Raw genomic sequence first — 17,670 nt, 5'->3', positions numbered from 1 at the left:
CCATTAATAGAAAATTTGTCCAAAGAATAATATTTTGAAGGTGGGAAAATGACTTATCTCAGCTATGGGCGGAAGTCATTTACAAATAGTCCTAACTCTTACTCCATATCACTTGCTTGTATCAAAATTTAAACATTACTGCAATCTTTAAATCTCAAGGTAAAACCTTTTCCAGGGAGAACTTCCTATGGAAAATATTTTGTTCAATTTGGCTTCAGAAATAAACATAATCGACTGCAAAATTTCCCTGCCAATAAGTAGGTTAAGAGAGTTAGTTTCCTACATCTCTTTCCTTCTTCCTTCTGCAAAGCGCAAACCCAAAGAAGAAAAGAAACTTGCAAGACACTCACAATTCCTGCATCCCAAGTTACGAGCACACAAATGATGGCATTGTAGCAAATAATGCCTAATCAACAAGAAAGATCCTCAATAGAAGTTGAATTGCATCAACATCATACAGATCCAAATTAGACAACTACCTAATACCACATCGGCAGAGGAGATAAAGCTCATCTCTTGACTTTGAACATCGTCAAGGAAAAACAAAGGGAAGCACCAATGGACATCCCAAACAACCATCCTTGAAAAAACATAGCCATATCTATACATAACTTATAAAAGGGAACACACACACACACACACACATTTCATGCATTATGGAGCAATATACTTGAAAATGATACTGTATTATATTTAAGAGAGATGCACCTTTCATCTCAAATTCAAGTATAAAAAAGATCTCACAGAGAAAAGTACAATCTGTGCATACATTATTTTGAGAAACAACCCCCTACTGGTCCTTCAAAATCAAATCTTAGCAAAAGAGCTTGGAACGACATCACTGATGGCTCAAGATGCAAGCTCCAGACGCTTGATATTCTGAATATGCTTCCCAGGATTCAATCCCTTTGGGCAAGCACGAGAACAGTTCAGAATAGTATGGCAGCGATAAAGCTTGAATTCATCATTAACTGCGTCAAGGCGCTCCTGAGTATTTTCATCACGGCTATCCATAATCCATCTGCATTTCAAAAATAAGACATAACCTCTATTAAGTATATTGCAAGCATGGGCAGGAAAAAATACTTTTCAGTAAAGATAATAATAGGCAGCATATGGCATACCAATGACAGTGGGGTTAATGTTGTAGAACTTCTTATAGAAAGTAACAGAATCAAGGCTAGTACCAACATTTTAGACATCCAAAACTGTTATTCCCCCATCATGCAAATGCCTAAATAAACAATGGTACATCTCAGGACACGTAAATCTAAAACTGCATTGCTTGAGCTTGGCCTGAGGTTTAATAACATCCCTATAATAACACTCAACATAATACATCCCTCAATTTTGTAGAACTGAATAGAAGAAAGCCATTTCAGTTTTACGTCATTTTTGAATGGCGACAGCCCAGCACATGCTTTCAACTTCTCCCATTCTCAACTGAGATGTCCACACTAAGAAAGAATAGTAAAGGACTTCTAAAAGCTTACTAGTTTCTTAGAACCTTACTAGCTAATATGAGAGCCGAGATACTCATTTAAATCCTCACTGACCACATTACTCCATTTAAACTAATCTCATGCCAATATTATGCACATACAAATCTGGAAGATGATACCTGCTGCTATTTCTTGGAGTATCTGGAATGAAAGAAACATAAGATGTTTTGATGGAGAATCAACTACTTTCCAAAGTCTAAAATCTAGTTGTCTAATGTATTTGTATAGTTGGGTTTATTTATCCCCAATGAGATCCCCCTGATACTCTTCTGAATTTTGTTAGCTCCCTAGTACTACTCTAAACAACTGTAATGGAGCTAGCAATATCCTTTTTGCTATACATCTTTTGTAACTAATTTGCTTTGCATCCCCTGGATGCCAGCAATGAAATCAATTACTTTATAAAATAAAATAAAAAGTATTAGAAGTTCAGAAAATCAATATGTTTCAAAATTGTCTAATGATGAGATACTTCAGAATAAGATCCAATGACTGAACATCCATGAAAGTTGCATGGTTTTACCATACAATAAGATCCTTCAGCATATGATTTATCAAACTTCTTCCAAAAGTTGCATAGTGTTTTACCAAATACGCCTTGTAGAAAAGAGATTCATTCATCTCATACATAAAAGGAACACGACTTTCTTAATCAAATACTCACTCTATTTTGTTTTATGCCTTTAGTTTAACTGTGCACGAAACATAAGAATGTAAAGAAAGTTTTTGAATCTTGTGATCTAAACTAAGGGCGTGTAGAACAATACCAAAAATACTCTTTGAAAGTTTTGGTCTTAAACATGTCATGTCACTCCTATAAGAGTGTCATTGCGTGTGAAATGGAATTATTGGAATTAACTTATTAAATATAGGAATATTGTTTTTGTAATAGTCTAAAAAAAGTAATACACATAAATTGAAACGGAGGGAGTAAAAACCAGTAGTCAGCCTGGTTTTTTATGACAGTGTTGTCCAAGCCAACTTGAGCACACCTCGACTATTCCATAACTCCACCCATCAAGGTTTGGGCACAGGAGAAGAAATCACCTAGTTACAATCTATAGTTCGTTTTTAATAATGGTGGTGTCCGGGCCAGCTTGTGCACAACTCAAATATTCCAACAAGAAAAGGAAACAAGTTAAGTTACCTCCCATCAGCACAAATTCCGAGTAACTCTAACCGCTAAGGCTTAGGCAGATAGGAACACACCAAGTTACAATCTTTATTAACTATAGCTATCTTTAACTTCATATTTGAGCCAAATACAGCACGTCAACAGAAAGTAAAGGCAAACAAGAAAGAGCCTAGACATGAAGACAAAAAAGTTCAAAGGAACAAAGAATCAAAGAAATATTACCTGTTAGCGTGGAGCAGTGCAGCGGGACCAAGATAAGACTCAGGATTCCACCAGTAACTAGAGCATGATGTGCTACAGCAAAAACACAGAATACACTCGTACATCCCATCCAACTTAGCCCTATCATTCTTACTCTGCGGTATCTCCTTCCCAGGCGTCGGCGGCTCCGTCTTCCTCTTCAACCACGGCTCAATAGACTTATACTGATTATAGAAATTAGTCATATCCACAACCAGATCCTTAATCACAAACATATGTGGCAACGGCGTAATCGTCGATTCAGCACCCGAATCGATCTTAGTGAAACAAGCAAGTCCATTTCAACCACCAATATTCATAGCACAGGACCCACATATCCCTTCTCTACAGGATCTACGAAACGTAAGTGATGGGTCGATTTCGTTTTTGATTTTGATTAAAGCATCTAAGACCATTGGGCCACATTCTTTGAGATCGATTTTATATTCCTTGAGCTCGGGTTTACCTGGGTTGTCTGGACTCCATCGGTAAATTTGAAATGACTTAATGTTTGGCTGCTGCTTGGATTCTGATTGATGGGCTTTGGCCTCCGATGCGTGGGCTCGGGCGACGACTAGCTTCGCCGCCGGCGATGAGTGGACCCTTGAAATCGCTCGTCGGATTAAACCAGTCGCCATTGATGAGTTACCTTGGGAAACCAAAGACGCGGAGATTGGATAGATTTTTGTTACAGAGAAAGCAAAAAGGAGTTTTTATTCAGAAGAGTATATGATTGGAACTAGCTTCGCCGCCGGCGATGAGTGGACCCTAGATATCGCTCGTCGGATTAAACCGGTCGCCATTGATGAGTTACCTTGGGAAACCAAAGACGCGGAGATTGGATAGATTTTTGTTACAGAGAAAGCAAAAGGGAAATTTTATTCAGAAGAGTATATGATTGGAGGGTTCGGGTGTTTCTCGGGTTACTTGAATGGAAAATAAAATGACGGAACTGGGCATGTAATTTTATGGGTGCTTTAACCGCCATTGAGAGGGTTCCGAGGCTGGAAATAGGTGGATGTGGTAAGGGTAGTTTGGGTATTGCGAAAAATGTAGTTTGAGGTTGTACTTTTCTGTCGTCGACGAATAAGGTTTGCCGTGGATGAATTGGGGTCTGAGTAGGACTTGGATGACGTGGCGAATTCACAATCGCTAGATAATTTCCTAGTGACGTGGTTGGCTCGTGTCGTGGATCATTTACTTTTCACTTTTCAGTAGGGGCAACGATATCGTTTTGATCAAATGAGAGATATTTGAGGACCATATATTATGGATGTCAATGGATATTCAAAATTGACTAAATCGATACCGTACCGAACTGATTTTTAGGTTTTTTTTTAATAAAATTACGAATTTTTATATAAATCTATAACCGTACTGATAATTAGGGTACAACAACAACAAAAACAATTCAGTAAAATTTCACAAGTGGGGTCTGACTGATAATTAGGGTATGTTTTTTATTTTATAAAAGTAAATCGAAAAAAATACCGAACTGTACCGAATAAATTTACATGGAAAATATATATAATAAAACATTGAATTTTTTCTTGAGCCTTGGAATTATGAAAACAGTTACAAGACAACAAGTAATTAAACTCAAAATTCTAATTCTCAAACCTATATTATACTACTCCTATTGGAACTAAACTATTTCCAACATATTCACTAGCAAGACACAAGGTATTCTATGAGTAGCAAACTATAATGTATTGAATATGTTTCATTTCGTATGATTTAAATTTATATTTTTGAATATTTAATCTTTTATAGACTTTATTCTTGAGTCCCAATTTGCTTAATATATTTTCACTCGTGTGATTTATATTTTTTTTGTCTTTGCTTAATTTCTTTTACGCTTGATGGATCTATACTTTGGCCATTTTCATGTTTTCTTAATTCATCACCCTTTAAATAATAAAAATGTCTAGGGAGTTTTGCTAAGTCATATAAAAGTACGTATGCTATTGCATTTTGTTTCTACTAGTGACTTATAAATGATATTTTTAAAAAATACCGAAAATTAACCGAAGCATACCGATACCGAAGAGAAATCGACATGATTGGTACGGTTTCTATAAGTCTAATTTTGGTTACACATAATAGAATAATCGAAAAATTGGTATTGTACAAATTTTATAAAATAACCAGCCGAACCGGACCATTGACACCCCTACTATATGGTAACAAAAATAGGTTATTATGCTAGGAAAAAATGAGAAAACTCAGAAATCACCTGAACATTTGATGGTTTGCACTTATTTTAAAATCAAAATTGTTGGTTCGCTTAGCCTGCGCATTAGGTGCCATCACGGTCATTGGTGTGTTTTGGATCGTGACAACTTGATATTAGAGCCTATGTTGCATAGGTGTCACGAGTCATGAGCATGTCTAATAGAGTCTTGCGATATGAAAACGTCTATACTTATCTTCGAGGACTATGGGATAATTAGAAAACTTCACTTTCTTTCTTTTTACGTCGGGTGACTTTGAACTCTAACAACACTGTATCTTAAATGATTTTTGTCTTTAACACTAGCCTTTTAAAATCGTGGAATTTTGAACTATAACAACGTTATATCTTTAAATGATCATTGTCTTTAACACTACCCTTTTAAAGACAAAAGAGATCAATTGTGAGGAATAGCCATTCTACAACAATCATTTAATTTGGTTCATCCTTTGATTGCTCCCCCCACAAAAAAAAAAAAAGAAAAAAAAAAGAAAAAAGAAAGAGAGCATATCAAAGTATTATGGAATTTTGTAAATCATCCCCCCTTCTTTGTTTTGCTATACTGGATGCTTGTGTTTGCTATAATTTAACACAACTGGTTGTGAAAAATGCTTTCAGTCTTATTCCATGATTCTCTTTGATCAAAATATGCCTACAGATTAGAAGAATGAAGAAAAACAGGCATAGATTCAATTAATTGGACTATATGTGCAAGGAATGGGAGATGAATTATGATCTTCCCTTGTGAGGACAAGGCAATTAAAGCATGAAAGATGAGTGCTTTCTTTCTCTACTAGCAGCCAACCCTGATGGACTAAAAAGGCAAATACCTCAAAATGTACAACATACATAATCCGTATAGCTGGAGCAAGTTTAAATATCCTAATTGTAGAAGCACATAGTGAAAACAGCAGCTATATGCTCTGAGCACAGCACAAAAGAAGATATATCATTCAATCTAGAGGCCATGTTCAATTAGAGAGGTGATATAAATCGACAGAGTGACTAAGGTTGTCGTTGAGCACAATACATTAGCGTGTTTGTGATAGTTGGTCAGCGCTTCCCCTAAATACATATTCGGGACAGTAGAGAGACTTTTAAGAAACCTTATAGACGAATATAGAAACAGAAGCAGCAGCAGCAGCACACAGTTTCCCACCTCTGTAACTAGACTGGCAGACTTGAACTTCAATATGATCTTAAGTCTCTTCACTCACAGCCACAGAAGCATTCTGGTTTCAGAAACAGCAAAACCATTTTTTCTGCACATAATAGATGTATAAGAATCAATCACTTAATCAGCCTGCAGTAATTCTACACTGCAGTTGGAGTCTGGCTATATGAACACATTTCGTTAGAATGCTCAATAATTTGCTTATCTAACATCAGAAGTTCTTTATATTTTTTACTGACATACGAATATTTAACAAGATTACAAAAACTCCTATCAAACACTGAACGTGATATAAACTCTCCGACATGTCTAAGCACTGGTATTTATTTTCTAGAATAGATGCTCTCTAAATCTCGCAATTGTTTCTACATAAACAGATAAGTCTCTAACCAAACTAAAAAGGAGCTCAAACACAGAACCTAATGTAAGTCAACAACAACAATTAGCTAGACCTTAACTCCAAGTAGTTAATATTGCATAGTGATTATTTGCAGATAAATGGGAAAGTAACATTCTTGAATGCTTGTAGCACAAAAGAAGAAATATTAAGATTTAGTAGTCAGTGATCAATACCTTGGGTTCTTGCTGATAAGGATTAGATTGTCCGTAAGTATAGTCATTCCTGGGCGCTTGTGTTGGTGCCGCGGTGCCATCGGCTTTTTTGTCATCCCTAGCCTTTGCAAATATGACAGTGAATCCATCTGCCGAGGCTGGATTGTTTACATCCCACTCCCCGAATTTCGGCAATGGCCGACCTTTCTCTTGCTAGAAAATGGTGTCAAAACAGAGAAATGAAGACATGTAAGTTAGCCATAAGTAAATAAAGTTTTTTTCTTGATGTTCTGTTCTGTATATGTATTATGTAGTCATGTACTCTTAACTTATATGCATTGGGGTGTTTAGTATCTCAACTCTAAGAACACATGAATTTCTCTCAAATTCTCTAGTATTTTTTAAGAAGAACAAACATCTTTCAACTACAACAATTACGCCTCAATCCCAATTAAATTTGGGTCGGTTATATGCATCATCACTAACTATACTGGTCCATATAAGCTACTCATTCTTGTATTGTTAGAATTCATCATAAATTTAACTAATTTAACACTGGCCGTCAGCCTGAACTAGTCACATAGGCAAAGTAACAATCAAACATCTTTAATTAAACCGATAGGAAACAATTACCAACTAAAGATGCTCCGTCTGGCCACTAATCAAGAAAAAAAAAAATACATACAAATCGTCGGTGAATCAAATTCAGCAAAAATGAGAGCAAACTGAAAAGTTGAATTGAAAATAAAAGTGAATAAGGTTGGTCAAAACCATGCCATCTTTAATTCAGCATTAACAAAAACAGCCATATACATATTACAAAAATTATAACTAGGATTGGTCTCGGAATCAAACAACTTTTCCTAACGTTTAATTCATTCAAGGAGAAATGTGGGTCGGGGTTTTGGAATTTTATAAGGTTTCAAATTCTTGAATCTCGTTATAATTTCATCTTATTGGGATGACTATTTAATAGCCAATGACAAAATTCAAGAACGTTCATATTCCTAGCAAAGCAAAATTCATGCAAAAGAAAAAAATAAGAACTGAAAAGATTGGAAGAGAGAGAAACTTACAGAAGTCATGAATATGAGATTTTAGGTCCTGTAATTGAACGGATGAAAGGAATAAAAGAAAAAAAAAACAGAGAGAAAGAGAATGATCAGAACGAGTCTGAATGTTTAGGAAAAGCTTTTGGATGAATAATCTGAATGTTTGTGCAAAACAAAAACTTATTGGGATAGCTTTTTTTTTTTTTTTCTTTTCCTTTTCAATCTTGTGAGTTTCCTCTTCTTCTTTTATTTATGTTATCTTTTTATAAAGAAGAGGCACTTTCCAACTTAGTATTTTCTAAAAATCTCAAAGAAAAAAAATGGAAAAATTATCTGACCAATTTATTTTTTTAGACTTTTCAAAGTGTTTAAGAAAATTTCTCACATATAGAAAAATTGCGCGCATGACATTCCCATCTTATATTCCTATCAGAATATAGTATATCATAAATTCAAAAAGTCATGTCCTCTCTCGGTCCTGTTGGGTGACAATAAGTTGCGTTTGGAGAAGTTTTTGGATAAATGTTGTGAAGAAATGCTTGTGCAATATTGTGTGTGTCTCCTAATATTTTTGCTTTTTTAATAAGAACAGGCACTTTCAGAATTTTAAAGTTCCTAAAAATCTCAAAAGAAAAATTCAAATAATTTAACCGACCAGATTTTTTTGAAGACTTTTGAAGTGTTTAAGAAACTTCCCACTATTAATATGGACGTGTACAGCTCAATACGATTTTGTAATATATTTCAGAAAATGAGAAACAATATGAAGTTATATAATGCATGAACCTTTTCCTGTCAATTGACTTGGAAAAAATAACTAATTGGAGTATACTAATTATTTAGGTTAATATTTCAAAAGGGTGAATTGTCAATGTCATATATAGCTAAAATTCAAACACTAACAAAATTTGCGAAATAAAGAAAATGTGGTTTGAATAAGTGAGGGTGCACTACACACCTCAGACTTGAGCTATAAATTACGATAGGAAGTTGACAACCAAATTTCCATTAGCTCTTATGTATTCTTCTGCGTCTAAAGAGATTTAAATCATATTATCAAAGAATTTGAAGGAAAAAATAAAGAAATTGAAAATGTCTGAAAGGTGTTTACCCGAAAAATTGGATAGAGTTAAATTTGTATATGGTTGTAAGGATACATGATATAACTTGGTACGAATTGCAGAGTGAAATAGAAATATATATATTCTTTGACAGATGGAATGATATATAATGCAGAGAAAAAAGAAATGTTGATGAACAAGGCAAAGTAAATGAGCCCCAAAGTGTTAATCTCTCTGAAGTTGTCTTTTTTGCAATCTATCCCTTATGCTTACAAGGATTCCCCTTTATAGTAGAGGGATCCTACTTTATCTATGAAAAATATATAGTAGAGAACCCATGATAAATTATCTTTTCCTCGATTCCTGCCAAGATTCTCTCCCCTAGTGCGGTTGCAACGGCTCTTGTCTGTGAACTTGATACCAGCTCAAGCTCGGTATTGGATCGAGCCCTCGACCTTGGTTCGAGCTCAACTCTGACTTGGAGTCTCGAGATATTCGGGTTGAGTGTTGGTCGGTCTATGCATCTTCGATAATCTCCGCTTTGCCTCGTAGTTCGATTTGGATATGAGCTCGATAATGATACCGAGCTTGTCGTTGATCGGTCTTAGAGCTTGAAGCTCGACGCCCTTACTTCGGACCTCGACCTATCGTCACGCGGATACCCTTTGATCGAAGTATTATCACCTCGACCAGTCCGTACGACTGACTTAATCGGTTTTAACCGTACACAGATAGTCCCCTCGTTTCTCGAAAAAGGATGTGGCGAGAAACGATATGATTTTCCAACAGCTCGATCAGATATATGCTGACGTCTGCGTCGATCCCAACCATGACGTACGTGATAGCTATCCCATCGATTCAGTTTTACCAAGGCATTTAATGTGTGTCAGAAAGTGGTCGGCCACCGCTGATATTGAATCGTCATTGCTTCAATTTTTTAAATAACCCTTCCTTCCACCATTCATCACTTTTGCGTCTTCAATCTTCCAAATTTTCTAAGTTCCCTTTCGTCTTTTCTGAGTTTTTTGTCTGCAAATCTGTGAGTTTTACTGCAAATTCTTTCTTAAAATACCAAATACTCCCGTTCTTTGTTCACAGAATTTTAAATGGCAAAAACGTCTAAAACTGTTCCGCAAAAAGAGACCGCTTCTTCATCTCGACCTGCTAGTGGCGAGGATGTGGAAGAGCCCCGCCCTGAGGAATTCATTCCGGTAGGGTGCTCGGCTGTAGGTAATTTTAAAATTAAAAAGCCTTCTCCGATACCGAGTCGGTATGAGCCGATGTCGAGGTACCAATGTTCAATTACCAAGAAAGTTCTCGATAAAGTCATACAAGAATGCAACTGGGATAATAAACTCGTAGTAATCCATCGCATGATGAATCAATTACTACCCACGTCGAAGGGTTGTTAAGTGTTTACACTTATCCTTTCACGTTGGACCCTCTAGACCCTGTCACCGTTGCCTTCTGTAAGAGATACGATGTGACCCTCGGCCAGATCTACCCTTCCTTTTGGAGGATAGTGATTCTTCTTTGATTTTTCTCGAGCAAAGTCAAGGGGCGTATCTTCACCCTCGATCATCTTATGCGCCTCTACAGTCCCCGACTTTATCGAGGAGGGTTGATCAAGCTTGCTCGCCGAGCAACCAAAGCGCCATTCTCGAGCATAGACGAGACTCGGGATCCAGGTTGGATGGGCCATTTTGTTCGAATCAAAACCTCGGACCTGATCCCTGCCGATGACTTACCATATTTCGAGAAATGGAATATGAGTCGTGAGTAAACGTTTATTTTTGCCCGTTTTGATTTTGTGATTGCATTTCATTTTGTTGATCCATTTTTTTTTCTTATCACAGCCGTAGCTCGGATGCCGGAACCGATCCCGGATATTAAACAATGGGTCAAAGGTCTGGTGTTGCAGAGACCGTACTCTGAGCGTGCTTGGGTCGAATTATCAAAGAGTCGATGGGAGGCCCGCATTCATGGTAAATTTTTTTATCGATTTGTCTCTTTATCGGTTTGTATGGTAAATCTCCCTTTTTCCCCTTTGTACGACTCGGGAAAGATGTAGTCATAAGGCTTCCATCTGGTGGTGAAGAAGTTCCTGCCCTGAAGCAGGTAAAAGAAAGGAAGAGAAAAGACGTATCGGGCTCCCCGAGCTCGGAAAAGAAGAAACCGACTAAGAGATCTCGAAAGTCGAAGGGGCCTATGGTGTTATATCTTCGGAAGTGGCCCCGAAGAAGGAGAGGAGAATTTAGCATGCGTACGGGCTAATGTTGTGATTCAACAGTCTTTCAATTTGGTAGAAGCAAATCAGGGAACGCTGGCCATAATCCCAGAATAAGAAGAAGCCGAGATTATCCCTTCTCGAGCTAAGATGATTGAAAGGGATACCGAGGGTGGGTCTTCTAGGACAGTAGAATATATTTCAAGGGATGAGTTCGGGATAGTTGACATTAGCGGATCCCCTTAGATTTTGGATGCCATGATTCGAGAAGCCAACATGTTGGAGGATCGGTCCTATGAGGGTATTTAGGAGTCAGCCGATATCCACGGTTTTCTAGAGGGGTTTGAGTCAGGTGCCTCGGAAGAGGTTATCGGTTTTGGTGGAATGCCGGTACCCAAAAAAGCATCGTGGTCGGGTTCTACCGAGCCTTCATCGATTCATAAATCGGTGGACCGATTCCCAGCCCCGAGTATCGATCCCGACCGAAGGCAGAAGATAGTGCTCTCCGTACCTGAGGATACCCGATTTTTTTCTCCCCCTGTGGGGATTGCCAGTTACCTTCGGTCCTTGGTGACCGAAGAAGATCAATCAGTGATGAATGCGGCGGGGCCCGCCTGTCTCTTCAACGAAGCCCAACATACTTTGAATCGGGTAACTTTAATGGCGTTTTTGCCAGTTCTTTTATACTTATAATTGTAGGTAATTCTAACGTTTCTCCTTCTGTTTATAGGTTTCGGTGTTGCATCACGAGGCCTTTCTTCGAATCCGGGAGGAGCATGATGCCGAGGTTCGGAGCCTCACTGAGAAGAGTGACTCGTACAAGTTCCGTAGTGAAAAACTTCGAGCAGATTTGATAGCAGCTAGGGAGGAGCTTGAAGAGATGGCTGAGCTAGTATTCCGAATGTTCCATGATAGTGAAGATGAAAAAGAGATTACCACTAACGATCCGATTTTGCAGGTTCGACAGAGGATCGAGCAGATTAGACGGCTTAACTCACAGGTAGATGCGCTACTGGCCGAGGCAGAAGAATTTAAAAAGTGTATGGATATCCTTGCCTCGAAAAAGGAAGCCGTTCAAGCTCAGTTGGAGCTGTCTGATGCCCAACTTCGATCTACGAAAGAAAATACTTCGGGGGTGATCGAAAAGATGAAAGAGCTTCAGCATCAGTTAGATTTGGCCACTTTAGATAAAAGCAGATTTGGCTAAAGAACTTGAAGTGGCCAGATCTGAGGTGATCGGGGCCAATAAAAGAGCCGATGCAAAAGTGGCTTAGTTCAGGATCGATGTTGAGGTTAACCAAGCCAAAGATAAAAGCATGGTCGAACATGCAAAATGGCAAGCTCGGAGAGAAGCTCTCGAGGAGGTCAGAGCTCAGATCTTCAATATTGGGGCCGAGATTGAAGTCGCCAGGGCAGATGAGAACAAAGCTCGAAGGTTGGCCTTTCCTGAGGAGGACTCCGATGACTCGGGGGAGTCTGAAGATGAGGAAGATGCCGAGAACACGGCCTCTGATGAAGATTGAATCATTTAGGGCCTTAGGTCATTTGCTGCATTCTTTTGATACCGCTTTCGGTTTTTGTATAAAGAACTTCCTTTTGGCTGAGTTGCCGCCTTTGTACAAAAATTTGTAAATATAAATCTTTCTTCCTTTTGAAGCAAAATAGCCTTTTAAGCTAAATAGATAGTTTGAATTTTAATCTTTGTTGCCTTCGAGCCTTGTGGGTAGTCCCTTTTGCTTTATCGGGCTCGAACAGCCTTCAGCCTTTAAATAGTCAAGTGTTCATTTGAACTTGAAGTAATGAGTAATGTTACTCGAAGTAATGTAGCCTGTAGGCGTAATGGTCGAGTGAGTGCTTGCTCGAACTCGAAATAAAAGTAGCCCATAGGCTTAGTAGTCGAGTGAATGATTCGAACTTGAGGTAATGTAGCCCGTAGGCATAATGGTCGAGTGAGTGCTTGCTCGAGCTCGAAATAAAAGTAGCCCGTAGGCTTAGTAGTCGAGTGAATGATTCGAACTCGAAGTAATGTAGCCCGTAGGCATAATGGTCGAGTGAGTGCTTGCTCGAACTCAAAATAAAAGTAGCCTGTATGCTTAGTAGTCGAGTGAATGATTCAAACTCAAAGTAATGTAGCCCGTAGGCGTAATAGTTGAGTGAGTGCTTGTTCGAGCTCGAAATAAAAGTAGCCTGTAGGCTTAGTAGTCGAGTGAATGATTCGAACTCGAAGTAATGTAGCCTGTAGGCGTAATGGTCGAGTGAGTGCTTGCTCAAACTCGAAATAAAAGTAGCCCGTAGGCTTAGTAGTTGAGTGAATGATTCAAACTCGAAGTAGTGTAGCCCGTAGGCGTAATGGTCGAGTGAGTGCTTGCTCGAACTCGAAATAAAAGTAGCCCGTAGGCTTAGTAGTCGAGTGAATAATTCGAACTCGAAGTAATATAGCCCGTAGGCGTAATGGTCGAGTGAGTGCTTGCTCGAACTCGAAATAAAAGTAGCCCGTAGGCTTAGTAGTCGAGTGAATGATTCGAACTCAAAGTAATGTAGCCCGTAGGCGTAATGGTCGAGTGAGTGCTTGCTCGAACTCAAAATAAAAGTATCCTGTAGGCTTAGTAGTAGAGTGAATGATTCGAACTCGAAGTAATGTAGCCCGTAGGCATAATGGTCGAGTGAGTGCTTGCTCGAACTCGATCCTGTTTGCATAATAAATCTTGGATATAAGATTTCGGTAAAGAAGAGAGCTTTCTTTGCAAGTCATTATACATGTGTTCATGTTTTGCGTCAGGGCTCGGGCCAATTACATGAGCATGATTCGTTTTGACCATTTGGCTCTTACAATGTTTCCTGTCGAGACACTGTTTGTCTTGAAATAACGAAGTAACTTCCTTTGCATCGTACTTGATAATTGTCGTTGATATGTTTGATAACGATGGTATGCCCCCCAGTATTCGAGGTTGATTGTAAGGAGGCCTCGAATACTGTTGAATTGTTCTGATTTAGCACGATCAATGGTTGCCTCATTAAAAAAAAAACCTTGCCGAAAAACCCATTTGGGACAAAACCGGTCTAAGGAAAAAAAGAGTGCAACACATGTTTTCAGACCTAAGGCTTCGTGTTGAATAATCCATCTTTGTTCCTGATCGAGTTCATTAATCCTCATCTTTGGTCGAACACCTGCATTGGTTAGTTTTGAAATATAATTTAACGGGGGGGGGGGGGGGAGTCGTACCTTAGCAGTAGTATCATTTTAGCCGTTTATATTATAACCCATGTTTTCGTACGTACGAGTACGTCGTAAGTCAATTGATGTAAGCTCAGAAATGAAATCATATTTGAAAAGTTTACAAAGTAAGTTAATCATATTACCTCGGAGTTTACAAATATTGAAGATCATGAACAACAAGTACAAAGATGGTTGGAAGGTTCAGAAACTAAAGAAATTGAAAAAAAATAATGTTTCGTCGAAAGTCGATAAATTGGGAATGTTATAACATGTACTTTTGTAGTGATACCAGGGTGTTTAAATTGATAAGGAGATTATGTTAGTCGTATGATAGTCGTGTGTTATGTTTTGAAGTCAAGCGAGTGGTGGAACAAAAGTCGATGAAAGTCATCACAAGTTACGTTCATAAGTTTTACTGAAACTTTGGGTCAAATGTAACTGCCATTTCTCCCAATATACATAGAGTTATGGGGTGTTCCACCCATCAAATTAAATATCTATGAGTCTATTTTCCAACACATTAAACCGTATGTCAATACGATATCGGAGTAGAGAGATATGGGCGTTTTTCCCACAATGCGCAGACTGTCACCTACTTGCTTAAACGAGAATCCAAAACTGGGCCTGTTCGGGTCGTCCAAAAATGGGCCTGTTTGGGTCGTTCAAAGAGGCCTTTTTAAAGGCCTATCACCTTCATATATTAGGATGATAATAGGGTAAAATAACCAGACTTAATCTCTGCAAAACTCCTCCCAATAATTTCCCCCAAACCCCAATTGATTTTCTCTCGCTTTCAAGTTCTAATTGGAGGTAAAGCCTAGAGTTTGAAGAACCAAGATAGGAGCTGAGTTATCCAACAAATAATGTAAGTTTACTGCTCTCTTTCATCCATTTTTGTCTACTGTAGATGCATAGTAAGTCGTTTTATATTTGTAAGAACTCACGGGACGGTGATAGGAAGCCGTGAATTTGAGTTATTCACTTGTAGCGGACTGTTTTGTAGACTATTTTATGGTGCTGTTAGGCCACATTTTTACTACAGTTTTGTGGAGTTTTGGAGGAGTAAGGGTGTGGAGAAACACCACATAAATGCAGGATGTTGGGCTGGTCGTTCATCGTAATATTTTCGGGTTATTGACACTACTACGGTGGTCGTTTTGTGTATGAAGAGATTGGGGTATGTTGGGCTGTTTTGTAGTATTGTGTGGTGTGCATAAGGTTGGAAAATAATGTATATATGTTGTTATTGTTGTTTTTGGTGTTGTTGGTGTTATCTTGAATTTGGAGGAAGTAAGGATTATAGGGGAGATGCTGTCTATTTTAATATAAAATAAGCTTGTCGTTCGTTGTGCGTTAGTTGTACCTTTCGTAACTTAATGATAGTATTATTATCGTTGTTGTAGATTAAGGTGAGAAGAGGCGAGTTCAAGTTTGTGATTGGAAAGATTGTGATAAGGTATGTCAAGGCTAAGTCCTTCCTTCATTTTGGCATGATCCCGTAACTACATGAGTTTGATAACGAGACATAAAAAAAAGTTCGTATTCCTGAATTTATTCACATTATCCTAGTCTCAAAAGTTACAGTATTCTCCCTTATCGGGACTTCATATTCAGTTTAGTATTGTCTTCTTTCAGCCAAGAGAGCAGAAAGTGTGTGTGTGTGTATATATATATACAATATTACAGTATTTTTACCACCATCGATATATAAAATATTACAGTATTTTCACCACCATCGAGCTATAATCGGTGGGCAGTCCCCTATTGGGCAACCTCTAATCAAATGGTAAGTTATATACCGAGCCTACTGTGGCCGAGCGCCTACGAGCGAGCCCAGAATGGCCTAGATACAGAGCCTAGTATGGCCGAGCGCCTATGAGCGAGCCTACTACGGCAGGGCAGTTACACATACCGAACCTTATAGGGCCGGACAACTATTTTACATATTATATGGAGAGAGTTGAGTCAGTATCAGCAGGTAAGCATATCTTCAGATTATTTTTGACTCCCAGTTACATTCAGTTATTATATCATCAGTTAAGTTTTAGCTTTCAGTTATTTTGTTGCCTTACATACTCATTATATTATTTGTAGTGACGTCCCTTTGCTGGGGATGCTGGATTTCATGCCTGCAGGTCCTGATAGACAGCTGGATAGACCTTCCCAGTAGACAGAGCCAAATATCAGCTTGGTTACTTCCCCGGAGTTACCAGGTCTAGACCTTGGAGTCCATTTTATATATATACAGGTTTGATGGGTAGGTCGAGGCCCTGTCCCGACCATGATACAATTCAACTATCTCTAGAGGCTTGTAGACAAGTCCTGTATAGTTTGTATATCAGTAGATTTTCATGGCGGCCTCGTCAACCTGCACATATATATATATATATATGAGTTTTTGGGTATGTTTACCCTCAGATGAGAGAGACGATATTTTCAGATGCTGAATATATATATATATATATATATATATATATATATGAGTTTTTGGGTATGTTTACCCTCAGACGAGAGAGACGATATTTTCAGATGATTCAGCATATGGTCTCATCGGCCTAGGTTGAGGTTTACCCCTCCAGAGTTCACAGTTACAGAGTGGTACGCTCGGGCTGAGTATGGTACCAAGTGCCGGCCACGCCCATTCAGGTTTGGGGCATGACAGTTTATCACATCGAGCTCGTAGGATTTCCGTTATAGGGCCGGTATCGATTTTTGATCGATCTCTGTTCTCGGTTGGCAACCCTTTTAATAACGGACCCAGAACCCAACTGATCGTCTTCGATTCTTATTTTGGATTGATACCGATTATGTGTATCGGCCCAAGTAATAGCTAGGTACTCGATCAGGTTATGCTTCAGCCGTGGTGAAGCCGTCGAGCTTCATTCGTTTAGTCCTTGAGTGAAAGCTTGAACAACCCAATCATCTGTGACTGGAGGTAGATCCATTCGTTCCATTTGGAAACGAGATACGAATTCTCTTAGCGTCTCGTTATCCTTTTGTCTTATCTTGAATAGGTCTGACTTTCTGGTCTCGACCTTTATGGCCTCAGCATGTGCTTTTACGAAAGCATCTGCAAGCAAAGCAAAAGAATCGATAGAGTTAGACGGTAAATTATGATACCATATCATTGATCCCTTTGTCACGGTTTCATCGAATTTTTTCAATAATACAGATTCGATCGGATCGTTCTCTAGATCGTTCCCTATGATGGAATATGTGTAAGAGGTGACATGTTAGTTGGGATCGGTCGTTCCATTATATTTTGGAATATCGGGCA

The 17,670-nt window shown here is 38.5% G+C and overlaps 1 protein-coding gene across 1 annotated transcript; it reads right to left on the bottom strand.

The window, feature by feature from the left end:
• Positions 1-667: 667 nt before the first annotated feature.
• LOC104100164 (succinate dehydrogenase [ubiquinone] iron-sulfur subunit 1, mitochondrial-like) lies at positions 668-3,820 on the bottom strand. The gene is made up of 2 exons (XM_070195583.1): positions 2,860-3,820; positions 668-1,021 (listed from the first exon to the last, which is right to left on the bottom strand). Exons 1-2 carry the CDS (start codon positions 3,111-3,113, stop codon positions 850-852), a joined length of 426 nt encoding a protein of 141 aa, XP_070051684.1. The 5' UTR covers positions 3,114-3,820; the 3' UTR covers positions 668-849.
• Positions 3,821-17,670: the final 13,850 nt, after the last annotated feature.

Source organism: Nicotiana tomentosiformis, chromosome 2 (genome assembly GCF_000390325.3).
Source record: "Nicotiana tomentosiformis chromosome 2, ASM39032v3, whole genome shotgun sequence".
NCBI classification, from domain to species: Eukaryota; Viridiplantae; Streptophyta; class Magnoliopsida; order Solanales; family Solanaceae; genus Nicotiana; species Nicotiana tomentosiformis.
The sequence above is the reverse complement of the archived record's forward strand: the minus strand, read 5'-3'. Positions and strand labels throughout refer to the sequence as shown.

Bases quoted from the DNA above. Each gene is read 5' to 3' on its own strand.
- LOC104100164 (XM_070195583.1), bottom strand. From the start codon at position 3,113: ATGTTTGTGATTAAGGATCTGGTTGTGGATATGACTAATTTCTATAAT. The intron at 1,022-2,859 runs GTAATATTTCTT...TTTGAAATGCAG, and splicing joins GCACTGCTCCACGCTAACAG to ATGGATTATGGATAGCCGTG.